The sequence below is a fragment of the Solanum lycopersicum genome, chromosome 1 (assembly GCF_036512215.1).
Source record: "Solanum lycopersicum chromosome 1, SLM_r2.1".
NCBI lineage: Eukaryota > Viridiplantae > Streptophyta > Magnoliopsida > Solanales > Solanaceae > Solanum > Solanum lycopersicum.
In genome coordinates, this window is record NC_090800.1 from 79,511,174 (window position 1) to 79,525,193 (window position 14,020).

Here is a 14,020-nt window from a genome sequence, read left to right on the forward strand (position 1 = left end):
TACATTGGGGGTGAATGGTGACCAACAGAAAGCAAATTATACCAACTGAAAAAAAATTGAAAAGTGGTTTTGAAAACTGATATCAAGAGAAAAGCTAACCGATTTGTAGCTAAAATTATGTGAAAAAATTAGGAACTCTGGAATATACAATTACTATTTTGCAAGGAATATAATATTCAAAGCACTTAGCTTCAGACTAACGAATATCAAATTGAATCAGTAAATTGTAGTAACAAAGGAATACTTTTCATCATTTACAGTTCCTCATCTGAATTCTACTCTCTATTTATTCTACAGTTCCAAGTGTATCAGCATTAATTCTGTCGGTGTTGCTCAATATTTGCACCAATGCATAGTCTTGCAGCATGGACCACTATACCCGGTAAATGGAAGAAGATGGTGAGTGTGCGATTGACAAAGTTGATTTCTCTAAAGTGAGCATCATACAGTATCTCTTGGCTATATACCACAACATACCCCAAGAACAATGCAAGCACAACGCATACCTATCACACAATGACACAAGCAGTGCCCATCATCAGGTCAGTCATATCATATCGTTCATTAGACAGAAGTAATGACTTATTACCATGGGAGCTGAGTTATAGGATGTGCGTGAGCACATTGTACGCATACACTGCTTACCTTTAACATCCAATGAGCTACGTGTATGTTAATGACTTCGAAAGTTCTAACAACATAGGTGGCAAGCATTAGACTAAAAGGATAAGTCAGGCAGTTGATATAGATTTCTCTCCTTTCCCTCGATAACAAGGATTCAATCCAGAAAGTTCCAATGGCAAGTGTTGAACCTGCATAAAGGCTGACAACAAGGCTGGAGAAGAAGCAAGGAATGCTTTCTGAAGTTAGATATTTTTCAACTTATCAAATTAACAATGAGAGATAATCAACTACACATAAAAGGGAGGAGCAAAGTAATTGCTTGAATTCATTAAGATGCAATATAATGTAGAAACTGAAAGTGCAAGCAAATGTCTTTGTCATATTAGAAATGACTTCAAGAATTTAGTGTAAAAGTATTTAAGTGCACGCTTTATAATTTTGTCATGTTTCTTGGTTCCACTCATTTATGCGCCCTACTCGGTGCAAATGAAGAACTCCTTCACAATGTGGTCATCATATTGCTAAATTTCTGTGTGCCATAGCCCATAAGATATACTGGTAGCCAAGAATGCACTTAATGGTGAGATATAATTTTCTAACTTTTACTCCAGTAACATCCCCTAAATCCATGAAAGATACAAGTAATTACAGGGTATAGGAATCTGAAGTACAAGTCGTCAGTTTACAAGTCCAAAAACAATAGCTGATAACATATCGATAGACAAACATTCTAACACCCAATACTTAGTTTCTACAAGGATACTAACTTCTCCAGTTAGGATTTCGAGTAGATCTAATGATTATTAAGGATAAAGTAATCACAAGTATAAATACCAATCAGCAAAAAGCCTTTCTCGGCACACAATTGAAGACTACAAAAATCAGGATCGTGATAATATGATATGATAAGAAAGCAGTAAAAGCAATCATATAAAACTTCAACAGAAGATATATCTGAACAATGTTTCGCATCTTTTGAGTCTTACATTTGATTCATTCCGAAGAGATATTCGATATAAAGGCCAAAAGAAGCACCCATGTTACAGGCTGCAAACATCAAGAGTGAGACCTTCGTCCTCTGCATAATAGACCGAGGATTTACGACATAAGAAGCAACTTCAATAATAAATCAACAACTTGGAAGAAAATCTACAAGACACGGATCACTTACCACTCTCAATGGTGATATAAAGTACAGACAGGGTAAACTTGCTACAGAAGAAAGGACTGTGAATCGCCCTCCCACTTCCCAGATCAATTGCAAGAAAGATCCAAAAGAAAAGCTCCACAAGGCACATAAGAGAGTAAGATACACCTATATTTCAGCAAACTAATCAATCACAGGGAAAGAGGGGAATCCAATACTTGAAGCAGATGTGAAAATGCAACTTTTCCAGCTACCTAGGTTTTGCAAAGAAAGAAAAGATCAAACACAAGATGCTGAAACCTGAAATTGCATGAAACAAGTAAATCCCTCCATCCAAAATTATATGAAACGAATACATTTTGGGAAGCTTGAATGCACTTGGCACCATTAAACTTCATTCAAACTATTCAAAAACAACATTCAAGACTGAATAGGGAGCATGGTTTCAATACCAACTCGACTCGAAATGCTTAAGAAAAGTTGCATGTTACTCCAATCGTTTAGTCAGATTATTATTAACAGCATAAACAAGTAAAAAAAGAAGAGAAGAAAATATGGTAATCATTGAAAAAATATTCAGAAAAATCGAAAAACATCATGAATCCTGAAGATTTAAGTAAAGCAAGTACAAAAGAAGAGAAAAACTACGGTAATACATATAAAATATTCAGAAAAATCAAAATTCATCATGAATCCTGATGAATTAAGTAACACTAAAACAAATCGATTCCAAGTAGATCTCCTGGTACAGCTATCAATAATGAGATTACGTACAGTTACAGTATTTTAATTAACATCGGTTCCTCAATCTCTCGATCACAACATTTTTCATAATCAACATTTTAATCAAGTAGAACAATAATACTTACACTTGTGATCAAATACAAAGAAAAAAAGAAACCGTAAGAATGACTGTACCGTCCTCAAGCTTGCGCAAGCGTGCTCGGGAATTTCATCATTATTCATCAGGTCTTCTATTGTCCATTTCCTTACGAAGTAAGCTCTCACAGCCTTCCTTGCCTGGAGTTTCATATTTGTGAACTTCATGTTTTTTGCTTCAGAGAGAAAATTGAATCGGAAATTTGATGAAGATGAATGAGGAACGTGAGCTGTGTTTGTTATACACAGAAGAGTTCACCGCCCCTCGCATTTTCTCTGTTTGGGGTTATTTACGGTTCTACCTTTCGGTTATTGGCAGAGTTCAGGGGACATTGCCGGGGTACTTTCGTCAAAGCAGAAAAGGAGAACAATCTCCAGGCTCAGGTCGATGGCGGGAATAAATTTATTTTTGACTAAATTAATTACATCAAAATGCCCCGAATCCAAAATATTTCCATAAATTAATTTAGATTGTTTTATCTTTTATTTTTAAGAGATCAATATTAGTTTTAATATTATTTTCTCGTTGTCTATTTTTTCTCAAATTGCACGTGTAATTTTGAATGAGCAATTTTGTAAATGGTGGTGTTGGAATCGAGAGCGTGACAACAACTTTGCTCGAAGCGCTAGTTTTTGGTGAAGTTTGTTGAGAAAATATTTTGTGCCCTTTATTTATTAGCAATTATAATATATGTAAGTTCAAATTCTGTCATCATGCTACAGAAAGCAAAATAGACCAACTGAAAGGGGTTTTCAAAAATTGATATCAACAGAAATGCTCGTAGCTAAAATTTTGTGAAAAAAAATGGGAACGCTAGAATATACAATTACTATTTGCCAAGGAATATAATATTCAAAGCACTTGGCTTCACACTAACGAATTTCAAATTCCCCATCTTCCTTCTACTCTCTATGTATTCTACAGTTCCAAGTGCATCAGCATTACTTCTGTGATTCTATCTGTGTTGCTCAATTATGCATTGAATCAGGCAAAGTCTTGCAGCATGGACCACTATACCCGGTAAACGGAAGACGATGGTGAGTGTGCGATTGACAAAGTTAATTTCTCCAAAGTGAGCATCATACAATATCTCTTGGGTATATACCACAATGTACCCCAAGAACAAAGCAAGCACAATGCATACCTATCACAGAAGCATTACTCATTATCAAGTCAGTCATATTATTCATTCATTAGACACAAGTAGTGATTTATATATAGGATGTGTGTGAGCAGATGGTATGCATACAACTTCTTACCTTATACAAAAAATGAGCTGCCCGGCTGCCAACGTAGTCTGCATTACTAACAACAAAGGTGGAGAAACATAGAGCCCAACAATAATACACGCAGCCCAAGTAGATATCACTCCTTTCCCTCGTAAACATCGATCCAAACCACAGAAATCCAATGGCAAATGTTGGAGGTGCCAAAAGGGTGTAAACAAGGCTGTAGAGCAAGCAAGGAATGCTTTCTGAAGTTAGATATCTTTCAAATTATCAAAATATTCAGAACAGCAAGAGATAATCAACTACACACACACACAAGGAGCAAAGTAACTTCTATTCAATTCATTAACTAAAAGAGCAAGCAAATGTCTTCGTCAACTACTCCAATGCATCCAATTCATCTACTCCAATGCCGTTGTTTTCAAAAGTCCAGAGTAGGTAGTCATTATAATTAAAGATGAAAGCAGTAAAAGCAACCATACAGAACATCAACAACAGAGCACAATGTTTCTAGTCTTACCCATGATCTATATCGACGAAATATTTGATAAAAATGCCAATAGAAGCACCGATGGAAAAGGCAGCAATCATCAAGAGTAAGACCCTCGTCCTCTGCATAGAAAGAAGATTTACGACAGAGGAAGCGACCTCAATATTAAATCAACAACTTGGAAGAAAATTTACAAGTCACAGTTCACGTACCACTCTCAATGGTGATATAAAGTAAAGACAGAGTAAACTTGCTACAGAACAAAGGACTGTGAACTGCCCTCCCGCTCCCCGGGTCCAGTGCAAGAAAGATCCAAAAGTAAAGCTCCACATGGCAAAGAAGAGAGTAAGATATACCTACATTTCAGCAAATTAATCAATTACAGGAAAAAAGGAGAATCCAATACTTGGAAGCAGAAGTGAAAATGCATCTTGTCCAACTAACTAGGCTTTGCAAAGAAAGAAAGATCAAACACAAGATGCTGAAACCAGAAATTGCATGAAACAAATTAATCCCTCCGTCCAAAATTGTATGAGACGAATTCATTCTGGGAAGCTTGAATGCAATTTCATCCAAACTATTCAAAAACAACTTTCAAGACTGAATAGGGAGCAAGGTTTCAATACCAAACTTTACTCAAAATGCTAAAGAAAACTTACATGTTATGACAATCGTTTAGTTTGATTATCACTAACAGCATAAGTAAGTACAAAAGACAGAAAAATTACGGTAATACATGTAAAATATGCAGAATAATCGAAATTCATCATGAATCCTGAAAGAATTAAGTAAAGCAAGTACAAAAGATGAGAAAAAACTACGGTAATACACGTAAAGTATTCAGAAAAATCAAAATTCATCATGAATCGACTCCAAGTAGTTCTCCAAATACAGCTATCAGTAACGAGATTACAATATAGAAAAATCTCGATTCCTCCATCTCTCGATTACAATACTTTTCATAACCAACATCTTAATCAAGTAAGAATAAATGAAACCGTAAGAATGAATGTACCTTCTTCAAGCTTTTGTAAGCCTGCTGGGGAATTTCTCCATTATTCATCAGGTCTTCTATTGACCAACTCCTTACGAAGTAAGCTCTCACAGCATTTTTGGCCACAAGTTTCATATCTGAGAATTTCATGTTTTTTGCTTCAGAGGGAAAACGGAATCGGAAATTTGATGAAGAAGAATGAAGAACGTGAGTTGTGTTTATACACACAAGAGTTTGTTACCAAAGACTGCCCCTCCCCGTTACTCTCTGTTTGGGAATATTTACAGCTCTACCTTTCAGTTATTGGCTGAGTTTTACATCTTTTTATTTTTTTAAAAAAAATGTTTTTATTGCATAATTTTATAGTTGATCAAATATTCAAGGCTCTGTTTATGTTGTGGTGTGTTTCTATGCTTTTGTTGAGTGTTTTTTGGTATGGATTATAAACTTAGCAGAGAATCGATGGTTTAGATTTTACCTATTTTAAATGTTTCCTCTCGGATGACGGTATCTTCTCTTCCACAATTCCTATTGAAGTACGATTTCACAGCATTCATCTACGAGTTTCAGTTCTGAGTACTTTATCTTTCTTCTCTATTTATTTCAGAGAGAAAAATGAGAATGGGAAAAATTGTACTTTCTTATTAAAAAAAGGTCTTTAACTACTCCTCAAAAATCACAAACAACGAAAACACCAAATGTTAATCATAATTCATATCAGTGGCGATGAAGATTTCCTCTACTCTATTGGTTTCATGCGTTACGCCCTTGGGTGCAGTTAGAATCGAGAGCTTGAGAAGATCTTTGCTTGAAGCGCTACTTTTCGGTGAAATATGTTGAAAGAATGTTTTTTCTCTTTCTTTATTTATCAGCAATAATAATATATGTAAGTTCGAATTCTATCATCATGCTTTTCGACTTACTAGTTTCGGATGAGCACGTGTGTTCCATGTAAATTTTTATAGATACATTAGGATAACTAAAATCTCATGGAAATATATATATATATATATATATATATATATATGTAAATTGAATGAATAATAAAATGTAACAACTACAAAATTCAAAGACTTATGGCAACAAAACATTCATAGAAAACTAAATTAAAAAGTCTAACAGAGTGAAAAAAATATAAAAAAGAAACAGAATATTTAAGAAAAAATACAATATAGACATTATTCTTATAAGATTGATGTATATATAGATGAAAAAATAAGTACAAAATTAGTACATAACTCTCTGAGTTTTTATCGATTCCTTTCATATCCTATCAAAATTCAAGAATTTTCATCATCTGTTTTTACTATAGAATAAAAATAATATCCTAATAATCTTGGTACGGGTTTCATGAGATAAAGAAGTTGAATTTATATAAATAGAATAGAAGGAATATCAAAAGATATCTTAAAGTTTTTAGTTTAAATATTTGGAAGTTATGAATATGAAAAGATGAGAGTTATGAATATTAAGAGTATAAAAGTTAAATAAGTAATTAGAAAATAATAATAAATAAATGAAAGAATATGAAAAAAAAATTAAAGTTAGCAAACCATGTAAAAAGAACAACTAAAGTTCTTACCATGTAATTAAGCATTAATAAATTTAAATTTGTGAAGCTAGAGTCATTCTTTAATAATAATCAAGAGGACATTATCAATGTGCGTCTCCATTTTATAGATTTGCACCCTTTAAATTATTAAATTTCGTTATTTATCATAAAGGATAATACTTTATCCACATTAATTGTATTATTCATGAGAGGGGTTAAGAAAAAAGTTATAAGAAGAGGAAAAGAAAAGAAATTTAGGTAAAGATTTTTTCTAAAAAAAAATTATAATTATTATATACATATAGATTATAGATGATAAATATTAACAGATTAGATATTTAATTAGGAATTAATCTTAGGAAGTCTAAAAGTCATTAACATTTAATTAAATTTATACAATCAAATATTAAATATTTATAACAATTTAATTTACAGTAAGGGTAAAAGCGTAATTTAACTTTCAACTTTTTTGTTCATGCTTTTAGTAATATATGATGAATATTCCCATAATGAACTCCAGTTCATAGTAAAGAAAGCCGACATGTATTTTTGTTGTGTTTGACAATGGAGAAAATATTTTCCAAGAAAATGAAATAAATAATAAATCTTTCGTGTATAGCTAAAATTTTGTGAAAAAATAGGGAACGCTAGAATACACAATTACTATTTGGCCAAGGAATATATTCAAAGCACTTGGCTTCAGACTAACTAATTCCAAATTCGCCACAAAGGAATTCATCATTTATAGTTCTCTCCATCTGCATTCTACTCTCTATTTATTCTACAGTTCAAAGTGTATCAGCATTAATTCCATGATTCTGTCTCTGTTGCTCAATTTATGCAGTCAGGCATAGTCTTGCAGCATAGACCACTATACCCGGTAAACGGAAGAAGACGGTGAGTGTGCGATTGACAAAGTTAATTTCTCCAAAGCGAGCATCATACAATATCTCTTGGCTATATACCACAACGTATCCCATGAACAATGCAAACACAATGCATACCTATCACACAAGCAGTACTCATAATTAAGTCAGCCATATTATTCATTCATTAGACAGAAGTAATGATTTATAGGATGTGTGTGAGCACATTGTACGCATACAACTGCTTGCCTTTAACATCCAATGAGCTGTCTGGCTGTCAATATATTCTGATTTAGTAGCAACAAAGGTGGAGAACATTACAGCCCAAGAATAGAACATGCAGGCCAGGTAGATTTCACTCCTATCCCTCGCTAACAAGGATTCAGACCAGATAAATCCAATGCCAAGTATTGGAGGTGCCAAAAGGCAGACAACAAGGCTGTAGAGCAAAAGCAAGGAATGTTTTCTTGAAGTTTGATATTGTTCAAATTATCAAAATATTCTTCAAATAAGGAACACAGAACAACAAGAGATAATACACATACAGAAGGAGCAAGAGATAATCAACTACACATACAGAAGGAGCAAGAGATAATCAACTACACATACAAAAGGAGCAAAGTAACAGCTATTAAGATGCAATATAATGTAGAAACTGAAAAAGCAAGCAAATGTCTCTGTCATATACGAAATGACTTCAGGAAATCACTGGCACTCTTCATAATTTCGTCATGTATCTTAGTTTCACTCGTATATGAGCACTCTTCAGAAATCAGAACTTCTTCACAATCTGGTCATCATATTGCTGAATTTCTGTGTGCTATAACATATAATGCTAGCTAAGAATGCACATAATGGTGAGATAGAATTTTCTAACTGTAACTCCAGTAAAATCCCCTAAAATCATGAAAAGATATAAGTAATTTCAGGGTATTGGAATCTGAAGTACAAGTCATCAGTTTACAAGTCCAAAAACAATAGCTTACAACCTAACAACAGACAAACATCCCAACACCAATGCTCATATTGCTCAATATTTCCCATTTATATGCCAAGCATAATACCAATTCTGAACTGTAAAGAACTAGGTGATCAATCATGCCATTATTGCACAAATTTTCAGACATTCCAGGTTCTCCAAAACCTATGTGATCCTAGTAGCCATTTTTAGCTAACTGTGTGCAAGAATGATTAAAAAATGTCAAATTCATCCACTCCAATGCCATTGTTCTCACAAGTCGTTATGAAAGAATTTTCACAGAGTAGGTAGTCATTCTAATAAAAGATGAAAAGTAATAGTTTCTACAAGGATACTAATTTTTCCTGTTAGGATTTCGAGTAGATCCAATAAAGTAATCACAAGTATAGATACCAATCAGCATCAAGCCTTTCTCTGTACACAATTGAAGACTACAAAAATCAGGTTTCTGATAATACGATATGACAAGAAAGCAGTAAAAGCAACCATATAAAACTTCACAACAGAAATATCTTTCATCTTTCTAGTCTTACACTTGATCTATTTCAAAGAAATATTTGGTAAAAATGCCAATAGAAGCACCAATGGAAAAGGCAGCAATCATCAAGAGTAAGACCCTCGTCCTCTGCATAGACAGAAGATTTACGACATAAGAAGCAACCTCAATAATAAATCAACTTGGAAGAAAACTTACAAGTCACGGTTCAGGTACCACTCTCAATGGTGATATCAAGTAAAGACAGAGTAAACTTGCTACAGAACAAAGGACTGTGAACCGCCCTCCCGCTTCCCATATCCAGTGAGAGAAGGATCCAGAAGTAAAGCTCCACATGGCAAAGGAGAGAGTAAGATATACCTATATTTCAGCAATACTAATCAATTACAGGAAAAAGGGGGAATCCAATACTTGGAAGCAGAAGTGAAAATTCATCTTCTCCAGCTAACTAGGTTTTGCAAAGACAGAAAGGATCAAACACAACATGCTGAAACGAGAAATTGCATGAAACAAATTAATCCCTCCGTCCAAAATTATATGAAACGAATTCATTTTGGGAGGCTCAAATGCAATTTCATCCAAACTATTCAAAAACAACTTTGAAGACTGAATAGAGAGCAAGGTTTCAATACCAAACTTTACTCAAAATGCTAAAGAAAGTTACAAGTTATGCCAATCGTTTTGTGTGATTATCACTAAAAATAAGGCAATACATGTAAAATATTCAGAAAAAACAAAATTCATTATGAATCGATTCCAAGTAGTTCTCCAAATACAGCTATCAGTAACGAGATTACAATATAGATAAATCTCGATTCCTCCATCTCTCAATTACAATACTTTTCATAACCAACATTTTAATCAAGTAAGAATAAATGAAACCATAAGAATGAATGTACCGTCTTCAAGCTTGCGTAAGCGTGCTGGGTCATTTCTCCATTATTCATCAGGTCTTCTACTGTCCAACTCCTTACGAAGTAAGCTCTCACGGCATTCATGGCCTGGAGTTTCATATCTGAGAACTTCATGTTTTTTGCTACAGAGGGAAAACGGAATCGGAAATTCGATGAAGAAGAATGAAGAACGTGATTTCTGTTTATAGTTCGTTATACACATAAGAATGGCCTGGGAATATTGCAAGGGTAATTCCGTCACAGAAGAAAAAAAGAGAAAAATCTCCTGCCTCAGTCATTGGCGGGAACGGGGAAAGGTCTGGAGACTGGAAATATGATTTTTTTAGGGAATTTCTGTTTCCTTTTCCTCTTTTTATTTTGTTACTTGTTCTTCGAACCCGTGCTTTATATGTATGTGTATATCAATTTACTATAAATATTTAAAAAAATTAAGTATATGAATGATAAAAAAAAAATTAGATGTCATATGAACATACTAAAAAGAGAAAAGAAAAAATATATAAAAATCCTCTTCAACTTAATCGCATAACTTACTTTAATACTTAAACTATACGGACGTTTAAAATCCCCCCTAAATACAACCCTGAGAGTAGAATATCACTATCACTTGCCACATCATAGTCATGTAAGCACCACGTCACAGTCATGTAAGCACCATGTATTAATTTCCAATCTTTGTTTTTCTTAAAACTCATTATTATAATAAATTAATTTTAAAAATACAATTGAAAATCAAAATTATCACATTTTCTTTCACCCCATCTCTTCTATGCCCCCTCCTTTCCTCTTACTTCTTTCTTGATTTTCACCATTTTCAACCTTCACTAGCTTCTTCTTTTTTTGAATTTTCAGCCTTCAATGGTTGTTTTCTTCTTCAATATTTATCAACTTTTTTTAAAAAAATAGCATACATACTCTTTTTTTTCTTCTTTATGGATAATAGAACCTTAGTTTAGTTAAAGTGTGTCTCTGAAATTTCGATCATAGTACATGGGTTAATAAGAAGTTAAATTTTTTAACAATGTACGTTAAAAAGTACATGCAGTCAATTACTCAATGGAAGAAGAAAGGCAAGAGTATTAATGGTATACGTTGAGATCAATATGCATTAAATTACTAAATGGAAAATGAAAGGTTTTTACTGATATTTCTAGCATATAAATGTAATGAAGTGCTCCTTCAACTTGCTTGTTTTCTATCTAAGAGGTGCAAATTTCTTTTAAGAAGAGAGAGATAGACAATCATGTCTTAGATCTCAATCTAACGCTGGAATATATAATTACTATTGTTGAATGCCTTGAATCGGACCCGCTACAAACAGAAAGGACGGGGTCTCGCTGTTGTTGTATTGGGCCCTTAATTTTCTGTTGATTCTGTATGTTGGGCCCAAGCCTGTTAGGGCGTAGCTTAGCACTATATATAGACGTTATGGAAACTCTATTCTGTAATTCTGTTTTTGCCTCTCCATAATAAAACTGCTCCCTCTCTTCCCGTGGACGTAGCCAATTTATTGGTGAACCACGTAAATCTGTTGTGCGTTTATATTTTCTCGTATTATCTCAAATTCCGCACAACAACTATTTGCCAAGGAATGATATTCAAATTAAAGTACTTGGCTTCAGTCTAACGAATTTCAAATTCAATCAGTAAAATGTAGGAACAAAGAAAAACTTTGCATCATTTACAGTTCCTCATCGGAATTCTACTCTCTATTTATTCTACAGTTCCAAGTGTATCAGCATTAATTCTCTCTGTGTTGCTCACTTTCTGCAGTCAGGCAAACTCTTGCAGCATGGAACACTATACCCGGTAAACGGAATAAAAAGCTAAAGAAAAGTTATGCCAGACGTTTGTCTGATTATCACTAACAGCATAAGCAAGTAAAAAAGAAGAGAAAAAATTATGGTAATACATGTAAAATATTCAGAAAAATCGAAATTCATCATGAATTATGTAGAATTAAGTAAAGCAAGTCCACAAGATGAGAAAAATTATGGTAATACATGTAAACAATTCAGAAAAATCGAAATTCATCATAAATTCTGTAGAATTAAGTAAAGCAAGTCCAAAGATGAGAAAAATTATGGTAATACATGTAAACAATTCAGAAAAATCGAAATTCATCATAAATTCTGTAGAATTAAGTAAAGCAAGTCCACAAGATGAGAAAAATTATGGTAATACATGTAAACAATTCAGAAAAATCAAAATTAATCATGAATTCTGAAGAATTAAGTCAAGCAAGTCCACAAGATGAGAAAAATTATGGTAATAAATGTAAACAATTCAGAAAAATCAAAATTCAATATGAATTGATTCCAAATAGAAAAATCTCTATTCGTCAATCTCTCGATTACAATATTTTCCATAATCACCATTTTAATCAAGTAGAACAATAATACTCACACTTGTGATCAAATATAAAGAAAAAATGAAACTGTACCCTTCTCAAGCTTGTGTATGCATGCTGGGGAATTTCTCCATCATTCATCAGGTCTTCTCTTGTCCAACTCCTTGCAAAATAAGCTCTCACAGCATTTTTGGCTACAAGTTTCATATCTGAGAATTTCATGTTTTTTGCTTCAGAGGGAAAACGGAATCGGAAATTTGATGATGAAGAATGAACAACTCAATACTGCCCCTCCCCGTTACTCTCTGTTTGGGAATATTTACGGCTCTACCTTACAGTTATTGGCTGAGTTTTGGGGATATTGCAGGGGTAATTTCGTCCCAGATGAAAAGGAGAAGAATTCTCTAGGCTCAGTCGTTGGCGGGAAAGGGGAGATACCCGCTAATACCATATGTTGGGTGTATCAAAAATTCATAAACTTATCCAAATTATGTAAGCACTGAGATAGAATATTTGCAACTTCAAAACTCATCAATACTAATTAAAACAAAATAATTATCTGATTAAAATCTTATATCAATTAATGAAAAAAAAAACTATCATTTAACTATTATATCTCTATCCCAAATCCCCTAATAAGACTATGGAGCACATATTATCCTCACCCCCCTCCCCTCCCCCCAAAAAAAATGTTCATAATAGCACAGTAAGATCAGTGATCCGCTACATTAATACCATGAAACAAGTGTTTAGAACATACATTTATACAACAAACAATCATATGCATAAGAATATATTATGTCTTTTAAATAAATTGGATATCCAACTTATTTAACATGAATTAAAAAAAATTAAATTTATATTACTCGTTTAAAAATGAATAATTAAATGAATAAAAGACACTCATATATAAAAGAAACAACTGTGGCTTTAATTTTTTTTTAAGGGTATGTGATCCTCTTGGGATGGGGAAGGGTTGTATAAAGGGAAAAAATTATTTTTTGAAAAACAATTTTTTAGGGAAGGGGGGTTGGTGGTAGTGGTGGTGTGGTGTATATGTGTTTTTTTTTGGAGAGGGGGGGGGGGGGGCGGGGAAGAGGGTGGTCGAAGTAGTAAAAAATAAAGTTATTCAAAAAAAAATGCTAATTTAAATGTTGACACATTGGTGTTTGGGTTGGGGTGAGAGGTGAAGAGTAGGTAATAGCTTTTGCTTTTGAAACTTTAAAGATAAACCCTATAATAATATGGATATTCATATTATTCATTGTGTAATTCGTTTTTACCCTTTTAAAATATGATTTGAGTCGAATATTTTGTTATTTTTTTATTTAACTCATTTTCGATAAATTCATATTTGATTCGATGCTCATTTGTCACTCCTAGTTGCGATAGCGATTTCCTCTAATCTATTGGTTTCGATCAACTCATATTTTCAAGTTTCATGTGCTGCTCCCTTGGGTGCCGTTGAAATCGAGAGCATGAGAAGATCTTTGCTTGAA

At 33.4% G+C, this 14,020-nt stretch overlaps 3 protein-coding genes across 4 annotated transcripts; all 3 read right to left on the reverse strand.

Annotated features, from left to right (window-relative positions):
* Positions 1-190: 190 nt before the first annotated feature.
* Positions 191-2,984, reverse strand: LOC104648921 (bax inhibitor 1-like). Its single transcript, XM_010326970.4, has 5 exons — positions 2,690-2,984; positions 1,796-1,939; positions 1,611-1,702; positions 646-835; positions 191-506 (listed from the first exon to the last, which is right to left on the reverse strand). The coding sequence occupies exons 1-5, from the start codon at positions 2,816-2,818 to the stop codon at positions 315-317; spliced, it is 747 nt and encodes a 248-aa protein (XP_010325272.1). The 5' UTR covers positions 2,819-2,984; the 3' UTR covers positions 191-314.
* A 308-nt stretch (positions 2,985-3,292) lies between these two features.
* On the reverse strand, positions 3,293-5,662 carry LOC109119989 (bax inhibitor 1-like). 2 transcript variants are annotated; one of them, XM_019213258.3, is made up of 5 exons: positions 5,386-5,655; positions 4,583-4,726; positions 4,401-4,492; positions 3,911-4,100; positions 3,293-3,795 (listed from the first exon to the last, which is right to left on the reverse strand). In XM_019213258.3, exons 1-5 carry the CDS (start codon positions 5,512-5,514, stop codon positions 3,607-3,609), a joined length of 744 nt encoding a protein of 247 aa, XP_019068803.1. In that variant the 5' UTR covers positions 5,515-5,655; the 3' UTR covers positions 3,293-3,606. The 2 variants fall into 2 exon arrangements, with proteins under 2 accessions (XP_019068803.1, XP_025884789.1); XM_026029004.2 differs by lacking the exon at positions 4,583-4,726 and having other exon boundaries at positions 5,386-5,662.
* Positions 5,663-7,492: 1,830 nt separating this feature from the next.
* On the reverse strand, positions 7,493-14,020 carry LOC104648923 (bax inhibitor 1-like). The gene is made up of 6 exons (XM_069287059.1): positions 12,615-14,020; positions 10,157-10,258; positions 9,474-9,617; positions 9,295-9,386; positions 8,032-8,221; positions 7,493-7,920 (listed from the first exon to the last, which is right to left on the reverse strand). Exons 1-6 carry the CDS (start codon positions 12,741-12,743, stop codon positions 7,753-7,755), a joined length of 825 nt encoding a protein of 274 aa, XP_069143160.1. The 5' UTR covers positions 12,744-14,020; the 3' UTR covers positions 7,493-7,752.